This window comes from Dunckerocampus dactyliophorus, chromosome 7 (genome assembly GCF_027744805.1).
Source record: "Dunckerocampus dactyliophorus isolate RoL2022-P2 chromosome 7, RoL_Ddac_1.1, whole genome shotgun sequence".
NCBI classification, from domain to species: Eukaryota; Metazoa; Chordata; class Actinopteri; order Syngnathiformes; family Syngnathidae; genus Dunckerocampus; species Dunckerocampus dactyliophorus.
The window spans coordinates 23,021,391-23,040,105 of NC_072825.1; the positions used below are offsets into that span (position 1 = coordinate 23,021,391).

Below are 18,715 nucleotides of genomic sequence, written 5' to 3' on the forward strand. Positions count from 1 at the left end.
GAAAACAGACAGGCACACACATGGCAATTTATTGAGGCTTGAAAAATTTTCGAGTTAATATTAATTTATTGTGTGATGAATTAATTTGTTTTCATCCCAGGCCTAGTACCCACGAGACATTTTTTTCTGAACGAGAACGAGTCAGGTTTTAATCTGGTGAGATCTTGTGACGCCCCCAGTCAATACCCAGCCATTATTGTCTAAATAGCTGGGAGAACAAGCGAGTAGCAAGATGATTCTGTCTTGCCTGTAGTCATGGTGGTTGTGTCTGTGGCATGAGGGCTGCCGGCACTGGAGAGTTGTGGTCCATTGAGGGGAAACATGACTTTTCATTTTCCATGTGCTGCGATGATACTAAAGCAGAACATATTACAGTATTTTGGACTGCATAAGATATTGTTTACAACATCTTCGGTATCTGATACATCAATTACAGTAATTAGAAAATTCTACAATATTATACTTTCTTGTCAGAGGGCAGAGATCAAAGTAAATATTTCCCTAATGATAAATGTGGTACTACACAATCGAGGGCAAAAACTATAACTTATGTCCCATTACTTAATAATTTCATGTTTTGTTTCATTTATTTTTTTCCTAACACATTTGTCAGCAGTTGTTTCAATTGCATTGAAATAAACCGCCAATTTAACGCCTACATGTAGTCTACGGCAAATTTTTCTATTAAGAGAAGGGTATGTGTCCCCAGAAGTATTTACTGCTCACACATCCTCCTAAAGAGCCTCAGTGGAAAAGCAGGCAATTTATTTTGGCAATAAAACCAATGTGGCCTGGAGTAAAAGGATACTACAGTAGGAGAAAAACACACCAATGAACATAGCCTCTTAGAATGCTACAACACTTGCAATTAAATGTGCAAAAGTATGTGCAAATGATGCCCTGATTCCCTGGCTTGTATTAAGGATAAAGGCAAACTGTCAGACGACTCAAAATGTTAAGCCGCCCCTCTGAGAGGAGTGGAAACAACAAAGGCACCCCCTGCAGTAGTAAAGATCTAATAGTGGCACCCATAAGCAGCTGGCGTGCTGCCTCCTGTAATTTTAGCGCACACTGATGCGGAGGAAAGATTTAATGGGCACTGGTGGACATGCCCTCGCGAGGGCGTAAAGGAGACACAGCGGGGAGGACGGGGAGGAGGGGAGACGCAGACAAGAAGAAGGCAGTGAGGAGTGAGTGTGAGGGCTGCTTTTGCTTCACAAATAAAGTCAAGAAGGCAACTATGAGCAGCAGCATGACTCCTCCAGCACACGGACTCCTCTATCTGGTGCTGTGCTTTTATTATGGCTTGGCTCAGTCATCCTTCCTGGACAGCTTTATTTCATTCCCAGCAGGTAAGCACACATGATCATTCCATAGTGAGCCCGTGTCTGCATGTGTGTATACTGGCAAAGAGTGCACTTGTGTTGAAGGTACGCCTGCACAAATCAATGAAATCCATTGTGCCTTGACAAATATAATGCTCAGCCTTGACTGACACTGTCAGATTTGTGAGATAATAACATAGCAATATGTTTATTTTGTGGTTTTGCATCATGACAAACACTTGGTAGTTGTCAGCATGATGCAGTGCAGGCCTACAAGCACAGTAATAAATATTGTGACATGAATACTTCTCCAAGCTGAATTATTTACGCATTCTCTTGCATTGGATCTCATTAGATGGTGCAGGTGTCCCTAATGAAGTGCTCGTGTAAACTACACTTGTTATGTTGTTGTTGCCCATGAGGTTGGACTGGAAATGCCTCTAAAAATAGCCAATGCAGCTCCGGCTCTTCAGAGAGTGGTACCTCATGTCTGCTTGAGGAACTCTGTTGGACGGGTGTTACCATTTGATAGTTTGCACCTGTTTCCTGCATCCTAACTGTTTGTAGTTCAGCCTCCCTGCCTGGTACTGCATGATTTCACAACCAGATCAATTCATCCCACCTTCCATTGGTACTCTTGATGTGTTGTTGTTGTGACCTCTCAATGCCTTGTACCCATTTCTGACACACCGTCCTCCCTCCCTGCCTTTGCACCTTGCACAGCGCTCACTCCCCAGGGGCAGCAGAGGAGCTCCAGCCCATGCTGTATACTGAGTCCGCCTCCACCCCCGCTCTTCCCTCCACCCCCTTCACTTTGGCGCCGCTCTACTGATGTGAGTCAAAGTCATGTGACCGCCATCTTAATGTGGAATATCGGACATGCGTCAATGTTGACATGTCCTTGGGTCGCACACACCCGTTTCTTTTTAACCCCCGAGATTTCATGTGAGATGTAATGACATGATGTGGTATGCTTTGGGTTGTTGCATAGATAGACATTTCTTTTAAAGCATTAGTCTCAACTTTGCCTTATTTCTGTGTTACTGTTCTGTATAAACAACACAGACAGAATGGGTGGACTGCTTTGGAGGAAGTAACAGCTCATACTACAAGCGTGCAGGGGGTACACCGCAATGCCGGGACCAGGATTTGAAGTTTTTCACACGTGTGACTCACTTCTCCCTCCATACAGACTCAGGATTTGACGTCGTCATGCCTATAATTGCCTGATTGTGGAATGCCATGTTGCTATACGGCAATGTCCCGCTTTGCTGAGTTCTGTGTAAAAGGCACAGAATGCTGGAGCTTCTGTTCTGGCTATGTTGCAGCTATTTTGTTGCATCTCCATGCAAAAGAGGCTACAGACAGACAGATAGCTGGCATATGATGTGGTACACTTCGGATCATGAACTGTTCCTTCCCAATGATACTGTGGCCAGACGACACATAATGTGGTATGCTTTGGATCTTAAGTGTTCCCTCCCACTGGTAGATACTGTAGATAGGTGACATATGATAGGTAGATTGATAGAGGACGCATGGTGTCATATGCTTTGGTCGCTTCAATGAAATGAAATGAATGAAATTACAAAAGGTGTGAAATAAGCATATAATATCATAATCATATAATATATCATATTAATTTGTAGAATAATTTGATCTTTTGTATCATCAGGACACGGAATCAAAGTCTGGCTCTGAAGACAAGGGTTCCACCTGTGCCCGTGGACCCCCTGGGCCCGCTGGCCCCCCTGGACCTCAGGTAAGAGCATGCAAATTGTCATTGTAGCATCCAAGCTCTTGGCCTCTTGGGAGGATGGAACAAGCATCACATTACTGCTGCTTCCTCCTCTACAACCTGAGAGAGGAGGCAGGAGAGGTGTGCTTCTCTGCGGCCCTCTTCCCATGCATGGAACACAGCAGCCCATTAACGCTCTACATTTAGCCACAGACAAAAATAGCCTTTTTCCACTGGTGACCCTCAGCGTGCCTCATGTCATCTTCTGAAACTCGATGAAGAGTTGTCTGCCTGGAAAGGCGTAGTACTGGCTTGCGTACATACCGGGGATTACCAGCACATGCATGTGGCCATGTGTCCACTTGGGTGACAGGCGCTTGTAAAGACATTACCGCAGATTTGTTTTTCCTTCAAACCCCCCCCCCAAAAAAAACTTAACGATGAGCAGGTTCTGTGGACATGATTAATTTATTATTAATTGTTTTGCAGTGGTCGACCACCCTGGGCTGCCTCAGCAGCATCAGGACTGCAGTAGGCACTTTCAATCAATAGTTGCCTCTCAATCCTTAATTAAAACTGCAGCTCACATATCCACATGCAGACTAGAGTACGGTTGGAGTATGAGTGTGTTTGGAGAAATGTATTATATTGTATGTAGAGCAGCGGTTTTGAAAGTGGAAGGTGCTCCTACCCTTATGGGGTGTCTGAGCTTCAGCTGCAGCTTGAGAAAAATTAAGAAAAAATATATTTTTTCATCTGTTATGTTAAAGGAAACACAGATGGATAATTAGTTCCTATGAGCTGCGGGTGGTGCATTTGGTACCTGAGCCTTCAGTGGGCCGGACAGAATTTTTTTTCGCCAGACACCATCATCAAAAAACACTACAATCCTCTTAGTAAATATTAGCAGGGTTACAAACCACGCTCACCCATGTAGAGCACTAGCCTCGCTAGCGATGCGCCGTACAGGCATTTATAAAGAGTGGGACTCCAGCGCATTAACAATTAAGGTAGCCGTGATCGCGGTAAGATTGCCGCGACTACAATATTTGACCAATATCACTCCCCATATCTTTGGATACACAGTCACCAATACGCCTGACTTACATTACTGCTGGTAGCTTTGAGTCAGTGACTAATTTCCACCACGGTAGGCAGTACACAGCGGCTTGTAAATGTGGCAAATACAACGGCCCAGTGGTTAAAGGTTCAGACAGCTCCACACGTCTACACTACAACATCATCTGAAGCCATTCACAATCAATATTTATCTAATAACATGACAAAAATATAAAACCTTTAAAGTAAAATACATCTACTCACCAGAGATTTCTCCTCAGTCAGCCATTGTGGGCGTAACTTATCTTGTTGAATCACTTTGCTCTGATCAACCAACCAGGACAGGTGACTTGCCTCATTGCTCTGATCAACCAATGGGAGAACTGGGAGCCTGCATGGCAGCTTTGAGGCGAATCTGAAGATGAATCAGAAGTCTGATTGGCTAAAAAAAAAAAAAAAAGAGCCCCATTGCTAATAATGTGTATGTGACAGCGGCCTGTCAATCTTGTCAGGTTGTTCTGATTCCTGATTCTGACAAAAAAATCATAACATTCACCTACACTTACTGGAAGCACTGCAGCCAAGAAACACGTTATAAAATGAAGATAACAGACTGTTAAAAAAATCATATAATTTATTGGAACAAATGGTACAATTTTAAGTTTGAAACGTAGGTCAGTGCTTCTGGTAGTGGTGCGGCCAGCAGAGAAGGCTTTGCTGGCCCTGACTGCACACCAATGGTAGGTAGGGACACAAAAGTGGATCGCGGGACCATAAAAATTACATTAAATGTTCAATATGAAGCCGATGTTTGTCTTTTTTTAATTTTGTGATTAAATATTTCTATAGGCCTCTTCCTCCTTGTGTATATTCAGTGCAGTGTAAGTGAAATATCCCAATTTTGTGATTTTTTTAATATTTAACTTAACTTTATTCATTATTGTATGCAGTTATGTTCCACCCCACTTCTTTTTAAAGTGTGCTTTGAAATGCACTTCTAATTACTCGGTACATCAAGATGCTGACTTAACAGCAGATTATTGCACATAACTGCACATAACTGGTGACGAGTCCAGCGCGTACCCTGACTCTTGACCCTAGAGAGGATAAGCGGCATAGAAGATGGATGAATGGAAGATGGCACAGGCTGTTTGGTGGGGGTCCTGACAGTTAAGAACCAGTGGTTTAGAGTATGGTCGACATTTTGAAAACCAAAAACAGTTATCCCGAAAATACCCCCGTATGAATGTGTGTGCAATGTTTTACAGGGTCCACCAGGATTGCCAGGTATTGGAGGAGCCAAGGGAGAAAAGGTAAAGATATTTTCATCTATGAGATTCATGCCAGTCAATGTACATGATACCAAGTGCTCATAATTTTTGAGAGCTAAATTTGTCTTGGCCTGCAGCCCAAGATGCTGACAGACGCTAGTTTGGAAATGCATTAACGGCATCTGTCCTTGTCCCTCCTTCACATCCTGTTGTCAGGGAGAAATCGGAAGACCTGGACAAAAGGTGAGCATCTCCATTAATCATGAGATATTCTGCGCTAAGTGGATTTGCACAAAAATGAAATTCAATGTCAGCGGCTGCTTTGCTTTGTGAGCAACCTTGACAGGAGACAGTGAACATGCAACGACCGGATGCAAACGACGCTCAGCTGCCTTTATGCCTCAAAGTCGACTGTTCAAAGATGCAACGACAGCATGCGCGTGCTGTAGCACGGCACCCCTGCTCTGTTAGAAGGGAAGCTCAGGTGTTTTTGGACCACCGGTGGAAGAGTAAAACCTCAAATGATCACTTCCTGTCCACGGAGCTGTCAAAGTGGTCCAGTGGGAGGGCTTCATTAGCGGGGTAGTCTGGGGCCAGCAGCATTCGTAGCACTGCAGTGTAATTTAGCTTAGTGCTTCAAGCCAGGTCATAAATCATTTTATTTCCCACAAGCACCGGCTCCTGTTCTATACACAGGCTATCATTTAATTAAATAGGGCAAAGTGACAGCACTCGTTAAAGTCATTCCTCCCCGACATGTGCAGGACTACATGCAGAGGAGCACTGGATAAATTCTGTAGCGCACAGACTGACAAACATTGCAGCAAATACTGAGATTTGTAGTTTTTATTGGATTTCATTCATACGGCTTGTAGATGTTTGATTGGATTTTATTAGGTGTTCGTTTCATAAAAGTCATACCTCCTGTCAGGGCCGAATGGGGCCTCCTGGACTTCCTGGGAAGCAGGGACCCGTTGGAAGGCCAGGACCAAGTGGGCCCAAAGTGAGTAAGTCAGATCTCCTTATGTAGATAATTTATGTTGATGACAGTGTCAAGAAAAAGACTGCATTCAAAAAGATGGTCGGAAACTTCTGGAGGTGTCCCAAAAACATGTGGAAATGTGTTGTACTTCTTAAAACAACAAACTATTTGAGACTGAATCAACATGCTGGTTGCAGACAAGTACTGCACTCCAGTTGGCTTCATTTGCCACAATTTTTTTATGCTTTGCATTTTTATTTTCTTTTTCTTTTTTTTCTGTGTGTCAGGGGGAGAAAGGTGACCCAGGCCTAATGGGCTTGCCTGGAGGCAGAGGACCAATTGGACCAAGGGTATGTGATCTGTGCACAGCCCATATTGATTTTAATTCATATTAAATCATTATAGGTTTGCTCATCATGCAGATAATGTGTGTCATCCATATTTCAGGGTCTAGCTGGGTATAAAGGAGAAAAGGTATGTGACCCCTTTGGTTGTGATTATTGGTAGTAAATGTATAATAAAGAGTGAATATGAGTGTCAAGCGGCCGGGATGAGAATCAGCACCTCCGTCCCAAGTCCATGGTTACCTCCCGGAAAAGGGTGGAGTGCCATAGCCGGATCTCGGGGTCTTGTTCACGAGTGAGGGAAGGATGGAACATGAGATTGACAGGCAAATTTGTGCGGCGTCTGCAGTGATGCGGACTGAATCGTTCCATTGTGGTGAAGGGAGAGCTGAACCGAAAGGCAAAGCTCTCAGTTTACCTGTCGATCTACGTTCCTACCCTCACCTACGGTCATGAGCTTTGGGTAGTGAACGAAAGGACAAGATCGCGAATACAAGCGGCCGAAATGAGTTTTCTCCATAGGGTGGCTGGGCTCTCCCTTAGAGATAAGGTGAGAAGCACTGTCATCCGGGAGTAGAACCACTGCACCTTCGCATTGAGAGGAGCCAGATGAGGTGGCTTGGGCATCTGGTCGGGATGCCTCCCGGACGCCTCCCTGGGGAGGTGTTCAGGGCACATCCAACCGGTGGAAGGCCTCGGGGAAGACCCAGGACACATTGGAGAGAATGTCTCTCAACTGGCCTGGGAACGCCTCGGGATCCGCCGGGAGGAGCTGGACAAAGGGGTCGGGGAGCGGGAAGTTTTAGGCTCCTGCCCATGCGACCTGACCTCGCATAAGTGGTAGAAGATACCGTAGACAGATAGATGGATGTATAGATGGATAGATGTATAATAAAATGGGCTTGCATGTTTGTTCAACCAGGGTTCAAGAGGAGAGCATGGTGAGAATGGCCTGAAGGGTGACAAAGTGGGTACATTAGCACTATTCTTGTCAGCATATAATAGACTGTATCTCATTTACCTTCATGTGCTTTTTTTTCTGCAGGGGGCAATGGGTTACCCGGGAATGCTTGGACAGAAAGTAAGCTCAATTTTCATTCCATTTTCAATTTGGAATTATGTTGTTCAATGATCATTGCATTGGATTTGTATTTTATTCAGGGTGAAATGGGTCCAAAAGGAGAGCCTGGTGTTTCAGGAAACAGAGGACCCACAGGTCGACCAGGGAAGAGAGGCAAACAGGTGAAGTGTTGCCAATAAAAACAAGAAAAATGTAAATTATTATTATTATTATTTACTTTTTGAACAGCATAATTAAATGTATATTTAAACATACAAAAACATATATTAGTATGTGTTGTGGAAAATTCATGTAAAAGCTACAGTAAGGAATGTTAGGATTGTTAGCATTACATTACGTGTACTGTACAGGCTGGTCAACCAAAAATATAGACCATGAAAGTTGGCAAGCCATTAGTCGTATTTTCATTCTGTTTTAATTCTCTTTAATTCATCTTCTTATTTTATATATGTAAATATTAACAGATAAAATACACGCACAGGGAGGACTTTCAATATTAGCGCAGACCCGCTAACATGTATGAATTTGTCGTACTCGGCATGCAATTTGACTCTTGAATACGCTTGCATGCTTCACTGCTCTCCATTTTCTTGCATTTTGCTGGTTTCAGTTTGGAGTTCAGTCTGTACAGTACTGATAAATAAACAGATAATATCAGTTTCTCAATAGTATTTCAAATCGGGGCGGCGCGAAAACATTTCTGTCCCCCAGTGGGGGCATGACAAAAATAATAGAGAACCACTGGGTTAATTGGAGACTCTAAAGTGTCCATAGTGTGAATGGTTGTTTGTCTATATGCGCCCTGCGATTGGCTGCCGACCAGTCCAGGGTGTACCCCGCCTCTTGCCCAAAGTCAGCTGGGATAGGCTCCAGGATACTCTAGTGAGGAGTAAGCGGCATAAAAAATGAATGAATGAAAAGGTCTTCTGTTGTACTGAATTTTGTAAAATGCAAAATATGAACTTTTATATGTTGGGTATTAATATTATCATTTCTTCTTCCCCCACATATGGTACATATGTATTTTTGTCTTATGTTGCAGGGATCAAAAGGAGACCCAGGCAGTATTGGCCCAAGAGGACCTTCAGGTCCACAGGGAACTCCTGGACTTCCTGGTCCTCCTGGTTCTCCTGCCACAGGTGAAAAAATTTGACATCTTCCATCAGAATAGCAACTCATGTTGGATATGATCAAAGCAACGTGACATGATGCTCCGTCACCACACGCTACACTTGACACCGTCTCCCGCCTTGCATATTGCTCTGCACGCTCTCTGCTCCGGGACGGCACGGCGCCAAGCGCTCTGTCAGCAGAAGGCAGCAAAGACTGCTGTAAGCGCTTGTCTTGTTTAGTGAGGAGAAATCTAATCTCCTGAGGTGAAGCAAAATGCTTGCATCACGGCATCATAGAGCTGGAAGGGACTCGGTCTTGTGTTGGACAATTTGACATTTTTGGTCACATTTATTGTATAAGTTCAGACAAGTAAACCAATTTAACCCACTAATATACTTTTTCTCTTCTTTGATTTCAGGACTTTACATGGTTGGAACTAAAGGTGCCCGAGGGCCACCTGGACCACCTGGAAAGTGTAGCTGTAGCTCACTCAGTGGTTCTCTTTTGGAAGATTACCACTCGAGAGGAAACTCTCTCAAAGTACCAGCGGTAAGGTCAAAATAGTGTCTTTGCAGTCAAACATGTCAACTTTCATATAGCCGTTCAATTTCAAAGTAGAGATTGGTATAAGCATCGATTGTTTGATTCATTCGGTTTGTGTGCAATTAATTGTTGATTAATCATGTCTTAAAGCAAGTGAGGCAAAATGAAGCGCACTACTCAACTAGTTCACTTTCTGAAGAAGAACATAACATCGATAAACAGGATACGACTTGTTACATTTAATGCTTAGTTGGCTGTAAAACTTTGGGCCATGGTCTTCGACTCCCACTGGATCGGTTCGCAGCCGAGTGCGAAGCGGCCGGGATGAGAATCGGCACCTCCCAAGTACGAATCCACGGTTCTTGCCTGGAAAAGGGTGGAGTGTCATCTCTGGGTCAGGGATGAGATCCTGCCCCAAGGGGAGGAGTTTAAGTACCTCGGGGTCTTCTTCACGAGTGACGAAAAAATGGAACGCAAGATCGACAGGTGAATTGGTGCGGCATCTGCAGTGATGCGGCATCTGCATCGGTCCGTTGTGGTGGAGAGAGAGTTGAGCAGAAAGGCAAAGCTCTCAATTTACTTGTCGATCTATGTTCCTACCCTCACCTATGGTCATGAGCTTTGGGTAGTGACCGAAAGGATGAGATTGCAGTACAAGTGGCCGAAATGAGTTTTGTCCATAGCGTGTCTCCCTTAGATATCAGGTGAGAAGCACTGTCATCTGTGAAACTCGGAGTAGAACTGCTGCTCCTTCGCACTGTGAGGAGCCAGATGAGGTGGCTCGGGCATCTGGTCACGGACGCCTCCCTGGGGAGGTGCTAAGAGCACATTCGACCAGTATGAAGCTGTGGGGACGACCCAGGACATGTCAGGGACAGTATGTCTCTCGACTGGCCTGGGAACCCCTCGGGATCTGCCGGGAGGAGCCGGGCGAAGTAGCTAGGGAGAGGGAAGTCTGGGCTTCCCTGCTCTCTGGCCGCTGCCCCCGTAAATGGATCTCGGATAAGTGGTAGAAGATGGAAGAATGACTGTAAAAAAAAAAAAAATAAATAAAACATGTAACATCTACAGTATATATCTATATCGTGTACATACACAGTAGGTTACGTCGAAACCGGGGTTTACGTTTAAAAAGCCGCAAGTATGAAATGTACAGGTACTCACCACTAATGAATGATAATGTAGGATGATCCACCAACAGATGGAATTGGAGCCATGGTGTAGCCACTCACAGCACACAACTGTGGTGCATTTAAGGACCACTGATCTCAACACTTCAGGAAAAAACACCATCAGTGAAGCAGAAAGACATAAACAAGTACAGATGGGGGGCTGTTTTAACAGTGGTGCGTGTATGCTGTACATTTTTACCTGCGTTATCACATGTTTATAAATGATGACCAACTTAGGGTGAATGAGATGAGGAAAGAGGAAAAAAAAGCCTATTTTTGTAGAAATAATTAAAAATATATATTTATTTGACCAAAAAGAATGTACACGTCCGTGAATGCTGAACCAAGAATGTGTGGAGATCCACTAATACAAGTTAAAATCTACAATATAAAATACGTCATCAAAGTAACCTGAGGTATTAATAACTTTTGACTTGAATATTCAAATCCATTGTCTCAGATATTTGTGGTGAGCAGCGAGGAGGAGCTGGAGCGCCTTCAGACAGACAACGCTTTTGCATTCCGCAAAGACCAGAGATCTCTTTATTTCAAAGACGGTAACGGCTGGTTTCCTGTTCAGGTTAGTGCTCCTATCTTCAAACATTCATGAGCTTTTTTTTTTTTTTTTAAATTTAACTAATGTTTGTAAAAGACCTTCCCATTCCAGATGACGGCGTTCCAGTCGATGGAGAACCCACCCGATGAGGACGGTTACTGCGGCGACGGCATCGTGCAGCGTTCCAGCGGCGAGGAATGTGACGACAGGAACAAAGTCGTCACTGACGGCTGCATCAGTAAGTTGCAACTGTCTGAAACGTTACTTGCGCCCATGTAGTATCGGGGTGTCCAAAGTCCGGCCCGGGAGCCATTTGAGGCCTGCAGCTTGTTTTTAATTAGCCCATAGCATATATTGTGAAAACTGACATTAAGCACGGCATGCGTCACAACATTACCGAGGACGACGAGTGCCACACTGAAAAGGGAACAATTACAAAGCCACCGGAAAAAACAAGTATTAGCCTCGACTTTTCGGATATTGAAAACTAACCTAAATAAAATGTACAAGTTAAACAACTTTTAAAAAAGCATAGCAGTTAGTCATCTGCAAATACTGTAGAATTGGCTTTAATTGACTAATTTAAAAAACACATTAGCCGGGAATGATCTTATTTTAGTTTGCATATCTGGATCTACTTGTACATTGGATTGGTTTTACTGTGTTGTATCACATTGGCATACTTTCATTTTTCTGTATGGCAAAGGTTTGGACACCCCTGGTGTAGTCCAGTAAATCTATATATCTATATCTATGTTTTAATGCGGCATGAAACGTGACTCCTTGTGGTCTCCCCACAGAGTGTAAACGTGCCTTCTGTGGTGATGGATACCGCCATGAAGGCGCTGAGGAGTGTGATGGTAAAGACTTTGGCTACCAGACGTGTCATTCCTATCTGCCAGGGTAAGTGAAGCAGTGATTTTCAACTGGTGGGTCACGGGTCGATGCCATGGTTGACGTAGTCCAGCTTGAGTGGGAGGGGAAGGAACTTGAGAGGGGATTTAAGGTGCCGTCCGTCCGACACACAGCTGCAGATATCTGCTGGAAAGCAGCACAGCATAAATAGAGGACAGCGTCTCACTGCTGCAGCTCACATTGTGTTGCAAACAGTCCATTTAAATATAAGAGTTTTTAAAAAATTCTACAATTTGGCTTGCCGCTTGTCAATGAGCAGTGATGGTGGGTTCCGCAGCCAATCCAGTTGAGAACCACTGGTGTAAATGATATCCTCTGAAGGGAGAAACATCAACATGACGTTCCGTCTGGCCTTCGTGGACCGGGTAGGCTACTGGCCTTGTTGGCTTAGACAGTTAAACTGGATAGCGTTATCATGCAGCACTGTTGCTAAATGTTTCATGGACAAAATAAGACCATAATAAAACAGTCACTTACAATGTCTGCTCTCATGGGAGGGCTGGTAAATTCAGCATAGTCCTCAGGTAAAAGAAATAATAAAATACTGAGAGTAAAAGCATCTAGCTGAGTCTTCCTAGCAATGTTTAGAGCCAGTATCCACTAGTTGACCAACTTTTGAGCTTACTGCCACAATGTTCTACTATACACGTGCGAGGCATGATTTATAACCTAGCATTAAAGTTTCCAAACTCACAGGCCACGCAGCAGCAGATCCAGTAGCTAACGTTACTTCTCGGTAGTGGTGTGAGGCATTGTGAACGAGGCTCTGTGTCACTACGCCAGAAAAGTAGTTCTTCGGAGTTAGCACCTACAATAACAACGTCGCTGTAGCTTGGTTATTATGCAGGTCACGTTATGTAAATCGAACATTGTTGCTGTTTTTGGAGGGGGGTTTTTTGTAGGGCTTCATATTCGAAATAGGTGGGTCCCATTATGTGTATTGTTAGCTGTCTCATGCTAGCTGGTTTTCGCTCTTTAAAACGCACAGAAAAGGAAAAGACGTGAGTTCATGTTTTCACATAAAAGATTGTGGATGATGGGCAAAATTCTGAAAAAAGTTCAGTTTTTATGATGCATGCATCTTATGAGGCAAGCGCCCCCCCCCAATAAAGTCTACTGCTGCACAAAATGACCAGTAAGTCCATAACTGAATATTCTGTTGTTAAGTAAAGTTTAAAAACATGAGATAATGTCACACGTTTCTTACGACAGCTTAGTTTTAGCCATCCACACGCTGAAGCTTGAGTTTTTTAAAAAGCCAGCATAGCATACTGTAGTAAAAGCATAATCTACATTTATTAGCATGTCAATTAATCTACATTTATTAGCGTGTCAAAAATAGACATTCTCCTGGGCGTTTTCATTAGTCATGTTTTTTCCCCTACTTGTGAGGATCTGCTGTATTCCTCAGGCAAGCAGGCGCCTCTTATCATTTACTATTATTCAGTTGCATCCTGTAAGTATATATTAAGTATATATTAGTGTGCAGAGACAAGGTTCAAAAAGAATATATTGATTATATGTTAGCATGCAAGTATATGATGAATACTTTCTTTAAGAGAGTCGTGTGTGTTGTTTGCAGGTCATACGGTCACCTCAAGTGCACGCCGTACTGTGCTATCGATTCCACAAGCTGCAAGTACTTCACTTGAGTGGACATGGCACCCGGAATCCTTTGCTAGGGACACAAACTGGGAATATTTTTCATGCCACAAATAAAAGAAGCAAGAGCAGCAGATGAACAGCATATAGATAATTGCTGTGTACATAAGAAGAAGCCCTCGGAGCATTGTTGCTACGCGGAGGGGAAACTTTTCAACCCACACATCGGAAACACAAGGACAGCTGCACCCCGTCTTAAACGGCAGGATTTAAGCCTGGCCTTCCTCCTCATGCCTGAACGGACCCCAATCAGTCTCTGGGTGCAAAGGCAGCCATGCATTGAAATGAAGTTCCCGTGGGAGACGTTTAGACTATTGGAAGAAAATACTACCCAAAAAAAAAAAAAAAAAAAAGAGAGCAGAGGTAGTGTAAGAGAACCTGAGCTGGAGCGTGGCCTCAGGTATGGTGGCATCTGCATGAGGCATGTATCACTTTACCTCTTATTGCCACCATAAGCTTTTCAACTCTTAATCTGGCGTTACCAAAAGCAGGGATGAATCACTATCTTATCCAGCCAAACTGGGATGTCAGGCCTGTGTGGTGCTTCTCTACTTGACACACACATTTGGACAACACGTCACATAAGCAAGAACAACTACTCTCAGGAACGCAAACCCCACCCTTCCTAAAATGCACCCTTCCCTGTGCTTGAATGAGATGTATCCTCCTTTCTGATATGTGAAGGCTTGAAACTGTTATGTCCTTAAAGCTCTCAGTGAAGCTAAGGCGAGGCTGCTAAATAGGCAATGAAACTGTTCTATACTCCTTACTGTATTTACTCTATTACCTCGTCATCCAGTCTGTTCTGTCTTACAGTAGGCAACTTAACGAGAGCGTAGATCGAAGACAATTAGTCCACATAAGCTACAGTTCAGCCAAGGGAGACCTCTCTATGTGTAACATATACAAACATCAAGACTGTTATAAAATCTCGTGTCCGCATGCTCGTGCTAATGTGCATTTTTTTTCCCGTTTTTTTTTTTATGTAACTCAATGCCAACAGCAGGTGTCTTAAAAATGTGCATAGTGGTGTGATATAGGGTAATAATAAGTATTTGGGACTGTGCTCAGTGTTCCTTCCACCCCGTGCTGTATCCCGTACTGTATGTGAGAAACATAACGTGCATGTGGTCATGCTGTAAGGCTGCATATAAGTATGAATAACGTGTCACTCTGTCGTAACTCTGATATGATTTATACTGATGGTCAAGACATTAAATAAAAGACGGACTTAAAACACATCTGAAGATGCTTTGTATGTCTTAAACCCAAATTAACTTTTTTTAAAATAAATATTCCCTAAAAGGTTTTTAAAAAAAAAAACTGTGAAGCATTTTATTACATATACTGTATTATAAATGTATTTCATATTTTTTATATAACATTTTATTGAGACCTAGAATATAATTGATCATATTTAACATTATTTTACATAATTTTCCACATAATTATAAAATATTTTATTTACAGTTTGGGTTTTTCCCCCAGACTTTTTTATGACCAAAGTGCCATTTTTCTTCTGTGCATTTTGAGAGAAAGAAAAAATACATCTTTTTTTTTTTTTTTTGGACTCTCAAATGCTGGAAAAAAGTAAGAGACTGACAACTGACAACCTGACTGTCACGTCTGATCAAATAAACGCAGTCTGTTTCTTCTTTTCATCAACACAGCAGTTTTTGCTCTCTGCTAATTGATGGACATCTTTCTGAGGAAGCGACAGCTTCCATCTTGAAGTCTCTTCAGTCCCATTCAGGCTGTCCATCCACTTTCTGTGCCGCTTGTCCTCACTAGGATCGCGGGGGTATGCTGGAGCCTATCCGCGCTGGCTTCGGGCGAGAGGCACGCACATTCATACCTATGACAATTTAGTCTCAAATTAACCTAACATGCATGTTTTGGGAATGTGGGACGAAGTCAGAGTACTTGGAGAAAACCCACGAGAAGAACATGCAAATTCCACAGAGCTGCCCAAACGGAGATTCAAACCCAGATCTTCCCGATCTCCTTATGAGTGGCCAACATGCTAACCACTAGGCCACCATGCGGCCACTGAATGTTGGATTTCAATGTTTTTTCTCGCATTCAAATACGGTATCTTATATCGCTGTCTCAACAAAAAAGTATGTTTTAATCATTAAAAACTTTTTTTTTTTTTTTAGGAAAACACTTTGGGTCAGTGTCAAACAAAAAACTGTATCTTCAAACTTAAGGATTTTTTTGTTTTTAAAGCCTCACAGACCTGTAACTTCTTCTTGAAGAGGCTCCTCTGTCCTCCACTTGTTACCTGTACTAATGGCACATATTTGAACTCATTATCAGTATAAAAGACACCTGTCCACAACCTCAGACAGTCAGACTTCAAACTCCACTATGGCCAAGACCAAAGAGCTGTCAAAGGACACCAGAAACAAAATCGTAGACCTGCACCAGGGTGGGAAGACTGAATCTGCAATAGGTAAGCAGCTCGGTGTGAAGAAATCAACGGTGGGAGCAATTATTAGAAAATGGAAGACATCCAAGAACACTGATGATCTCCCTCCATCTGGGGCTCCACGCAAGATCTCACCCCGTGGGGTCGAAATGATCACAAGAACGGTGAGCAAAAATCCCAGAACCACACTGGGGGGACCTAGTGAATGACCTGCAGAGAGCTGGGACCAAAGTAACAGAGGCTACCATCAGTAACACACTACGCCGCCAGGGACTCAAATCCTGCAGTGCCAGACGAGTCCCCTGCTGAAGCCAGTACAAGTTTTCCAGAGAGCATTTGGATGATCCAGAAGAGGATTGGGAGAATGTGATATGGTCCGATGAAACCAAAATATAACTTTTTGGTAGAAACTCAACTTGTCGTGTTTGGAGGAGAGTTGAATCCAAAGAACACCCTACCTATTGAGAAGCATGGGGGTGGAAACATCATGCTTTGGGGCTGTTTTTCTGCATTGGGTCCAGGACGACTGGTCCGTGTAAAGGAAAGAATGAATGGAACCATGTATTGTGCGATTTTGAGTGAAAACCTCATTCCATCAGCAAGGGCATTGAAGATGAAACGTGACTGGGTCTTTCAGCATGATAATGATCCCAAACACACCACCCGGGCAACGAAGGAGTGGCTTCGTCAGAAGCATTTCAAGGTCCTGGAGTGGCCTAGCCAGTGTCCAGATCTCAACCCCATACAAAATCTTTGAAGGAAGTTGAAAGTCTGTGTTGCCCAGCGATCACCCCAAAACATCACTGCTCTAGAGGAGATCTGCGTGGAGGAATGGGCCAAAATACCAGTAACGGTGTGTGGAAAACCTTGTGAAGACTTCCTGAAAACGTTTGACCTCTGTCATTGCCAACAAAGGGTATATAACAGTAGTATTGAGATGAACTTTTCTTATTGACCAAATACTTTTTTTAATTTTCCACCATAATTGCAAATAAATTCTTAAAAAATCAGACAATGTGATTTTCTGGATTTTTTTTCTCATTTTGTCTCTCATAGTTGAGGTATACCTTGCTCATCTTTTAAGTGGGAGAACGTGCGCAATTGGTGGCTGACTAAATACTGCCCCACTGTATGTGTGTATATATATATATATATATATATATATATATATATATATATATACATACAGTCAAACCTGTTTTAGCGGCCACCTTTATAGAACGGCCACCTGCCTATAGCAGCCACTGAAAAATCCCCGCAGCAAATTTACATGTTATAGACCCTGTGTATAGCAGTCACCTGTCCAACGCGGCCAGGGGCCACCCATTTTGTCTCCCTTAGTCAATATCTGACCGCATATAGCGGTCAAATTACCGACTCAAGTAGAAGCTTCATGCACAAAAAAGTTTTGTTTTTCAATCAATGAAGGTGTCGTGTGTAAACTTTAATTACTGAGTCCTAGCTCAGTCACAATCATTCACAAGATCCACACAAACTGTCAGTTGTTCCACATAAAAAAGCCATCTTCTTTTGAGCTTGCTATTTCCTGGTCAAACATGTAACTTTAAGAGCATTTGCACCAAAACATTACCGCAAAGTAGGCTGGGAACAGGACGTGCTCCCAGCGACGCTACAATAAAAAAAAACATACGCTAGCATGCATGTGGCAGCGGGAGCAAAACTGAGTTCGGTTGTACTGGACCAGGGCATCAATGAGCTCCTGGACAGTCTGAGGAGCAACCTGGAGGCGCCAGATGGACCTAAACATAATGTCCCAGATGTGTTCTATTGGGTTTAGGTCAGGTGAACGTGGGGGCCAGTCAATGGTATCAATTCCTTCATCCTCCAGGAACTACCTGCATACACTAGCCACATGAGGTCGGGCATTGTCGTGGACCAGGAGGAACCCAGGTCCCACTGCACCAGCGTAGGTTCTGACAATGGGTCCAAGGATTTTATCTCGATACCTAATAGCAGTCAGGGTGCCATTATCTAACCTGTAGAGGTCTGTGCGTCCTTCCAGGGATATGCCTCCCCAGACCATCACTGACCCACCACCAAACCAGTCATGCTGAATGATGTTGCAGGCAGCATAACGTTCTGCACGGCATCTCCAGACCCTTTCACGTCTGTCACATGTGCTCAGGTTGAACTTGCTCTCATCAGGGAAGAGCACGGGGCACCAGTGGTGTAGTTGCCAATTCTGGTGGTCTATGGCAAATGCCAATCGAGCTCTACGGTGCTGGGCAGTGAGCACAGGGCCCACTACAGGACGTCGGGCCCTCAGGCCACCCTCATGGAGCCTGTTTCTGATTGTTTGGTCAGAAACATTCACAACAGTGGCCTGCTGGAGGTCATTTTGTAGGGCTCTGGCAGTGCTCATCCTGTTCCTCTTGCACAAAGGAGCAGATACTGATCCTGCTGAGGGTTGAAGGACCTTCTACGGCCCTGTCCAGCTCTCCTGGAGTAACTACCTGTCTCCTGGAATCTCCTCCATGCGTCCAGGTACCGCAGTGATGCCCT

General features: G+C 43.6%; 1 protein-coding gene across 3 annotated transcripts; it reads left to right on the forward strand.

The window, feature by feature from the left end:
- The first annotated feature begins 1,101 nt into the window (after positions 1–1,101).
- Positions 1,102–14,966, forward strand: colq (collagen-like tail subunit (single strand of homotrimer) of asymmetric acetylcholinesterase). Of its 3 annotated transcripts, none has more exons than XM_054782815.1 (17): positions 1,102–1,352; positions 2,049–2,158; positions 3,001–3,087; positions 5,391–5,435; positions 5,610–5,636; positions 6,325–6,396; positions 6,663–6,725; positions 6,823–6,849; positions 7,642–7,686; positions 7,765–7,800; positions 7,881–7,961; positions 8,843–8,939; positions 9,332–9,462; positions 11,089–11,208; positions 11,281–11,422; positions 11,985–12,087; positions 13,682–14,966. In XM_054782815.1, the coding sequence occupies exons 1-17, from the start codon at positions 1,109–1,111 to the stop codon at positions 13,749–13,751; spliced, it is 1,500 nt and encodes a 499-aa protein (XP_054638790.1). In that variant the 5' UTR covers positions 1,102–1,108; the 3' UTR covers positions 13,752–14,966. The 3 variants fall into 3 exon arrangements, with proteins under 3 accessions (XP_054638790.1, XP_054638791.1, XP_054638792.1); XM_054782816.1 differs by having other exon boundaries at positions 11,296–11,422; XM_054782817.1 differs by lacking the exon at positions 2,049–2,158 and having other exon boundaries at positions 1,180–1,352.
- Positions 14,967–18,715: the final 3,749 nt, after the last annotated feature.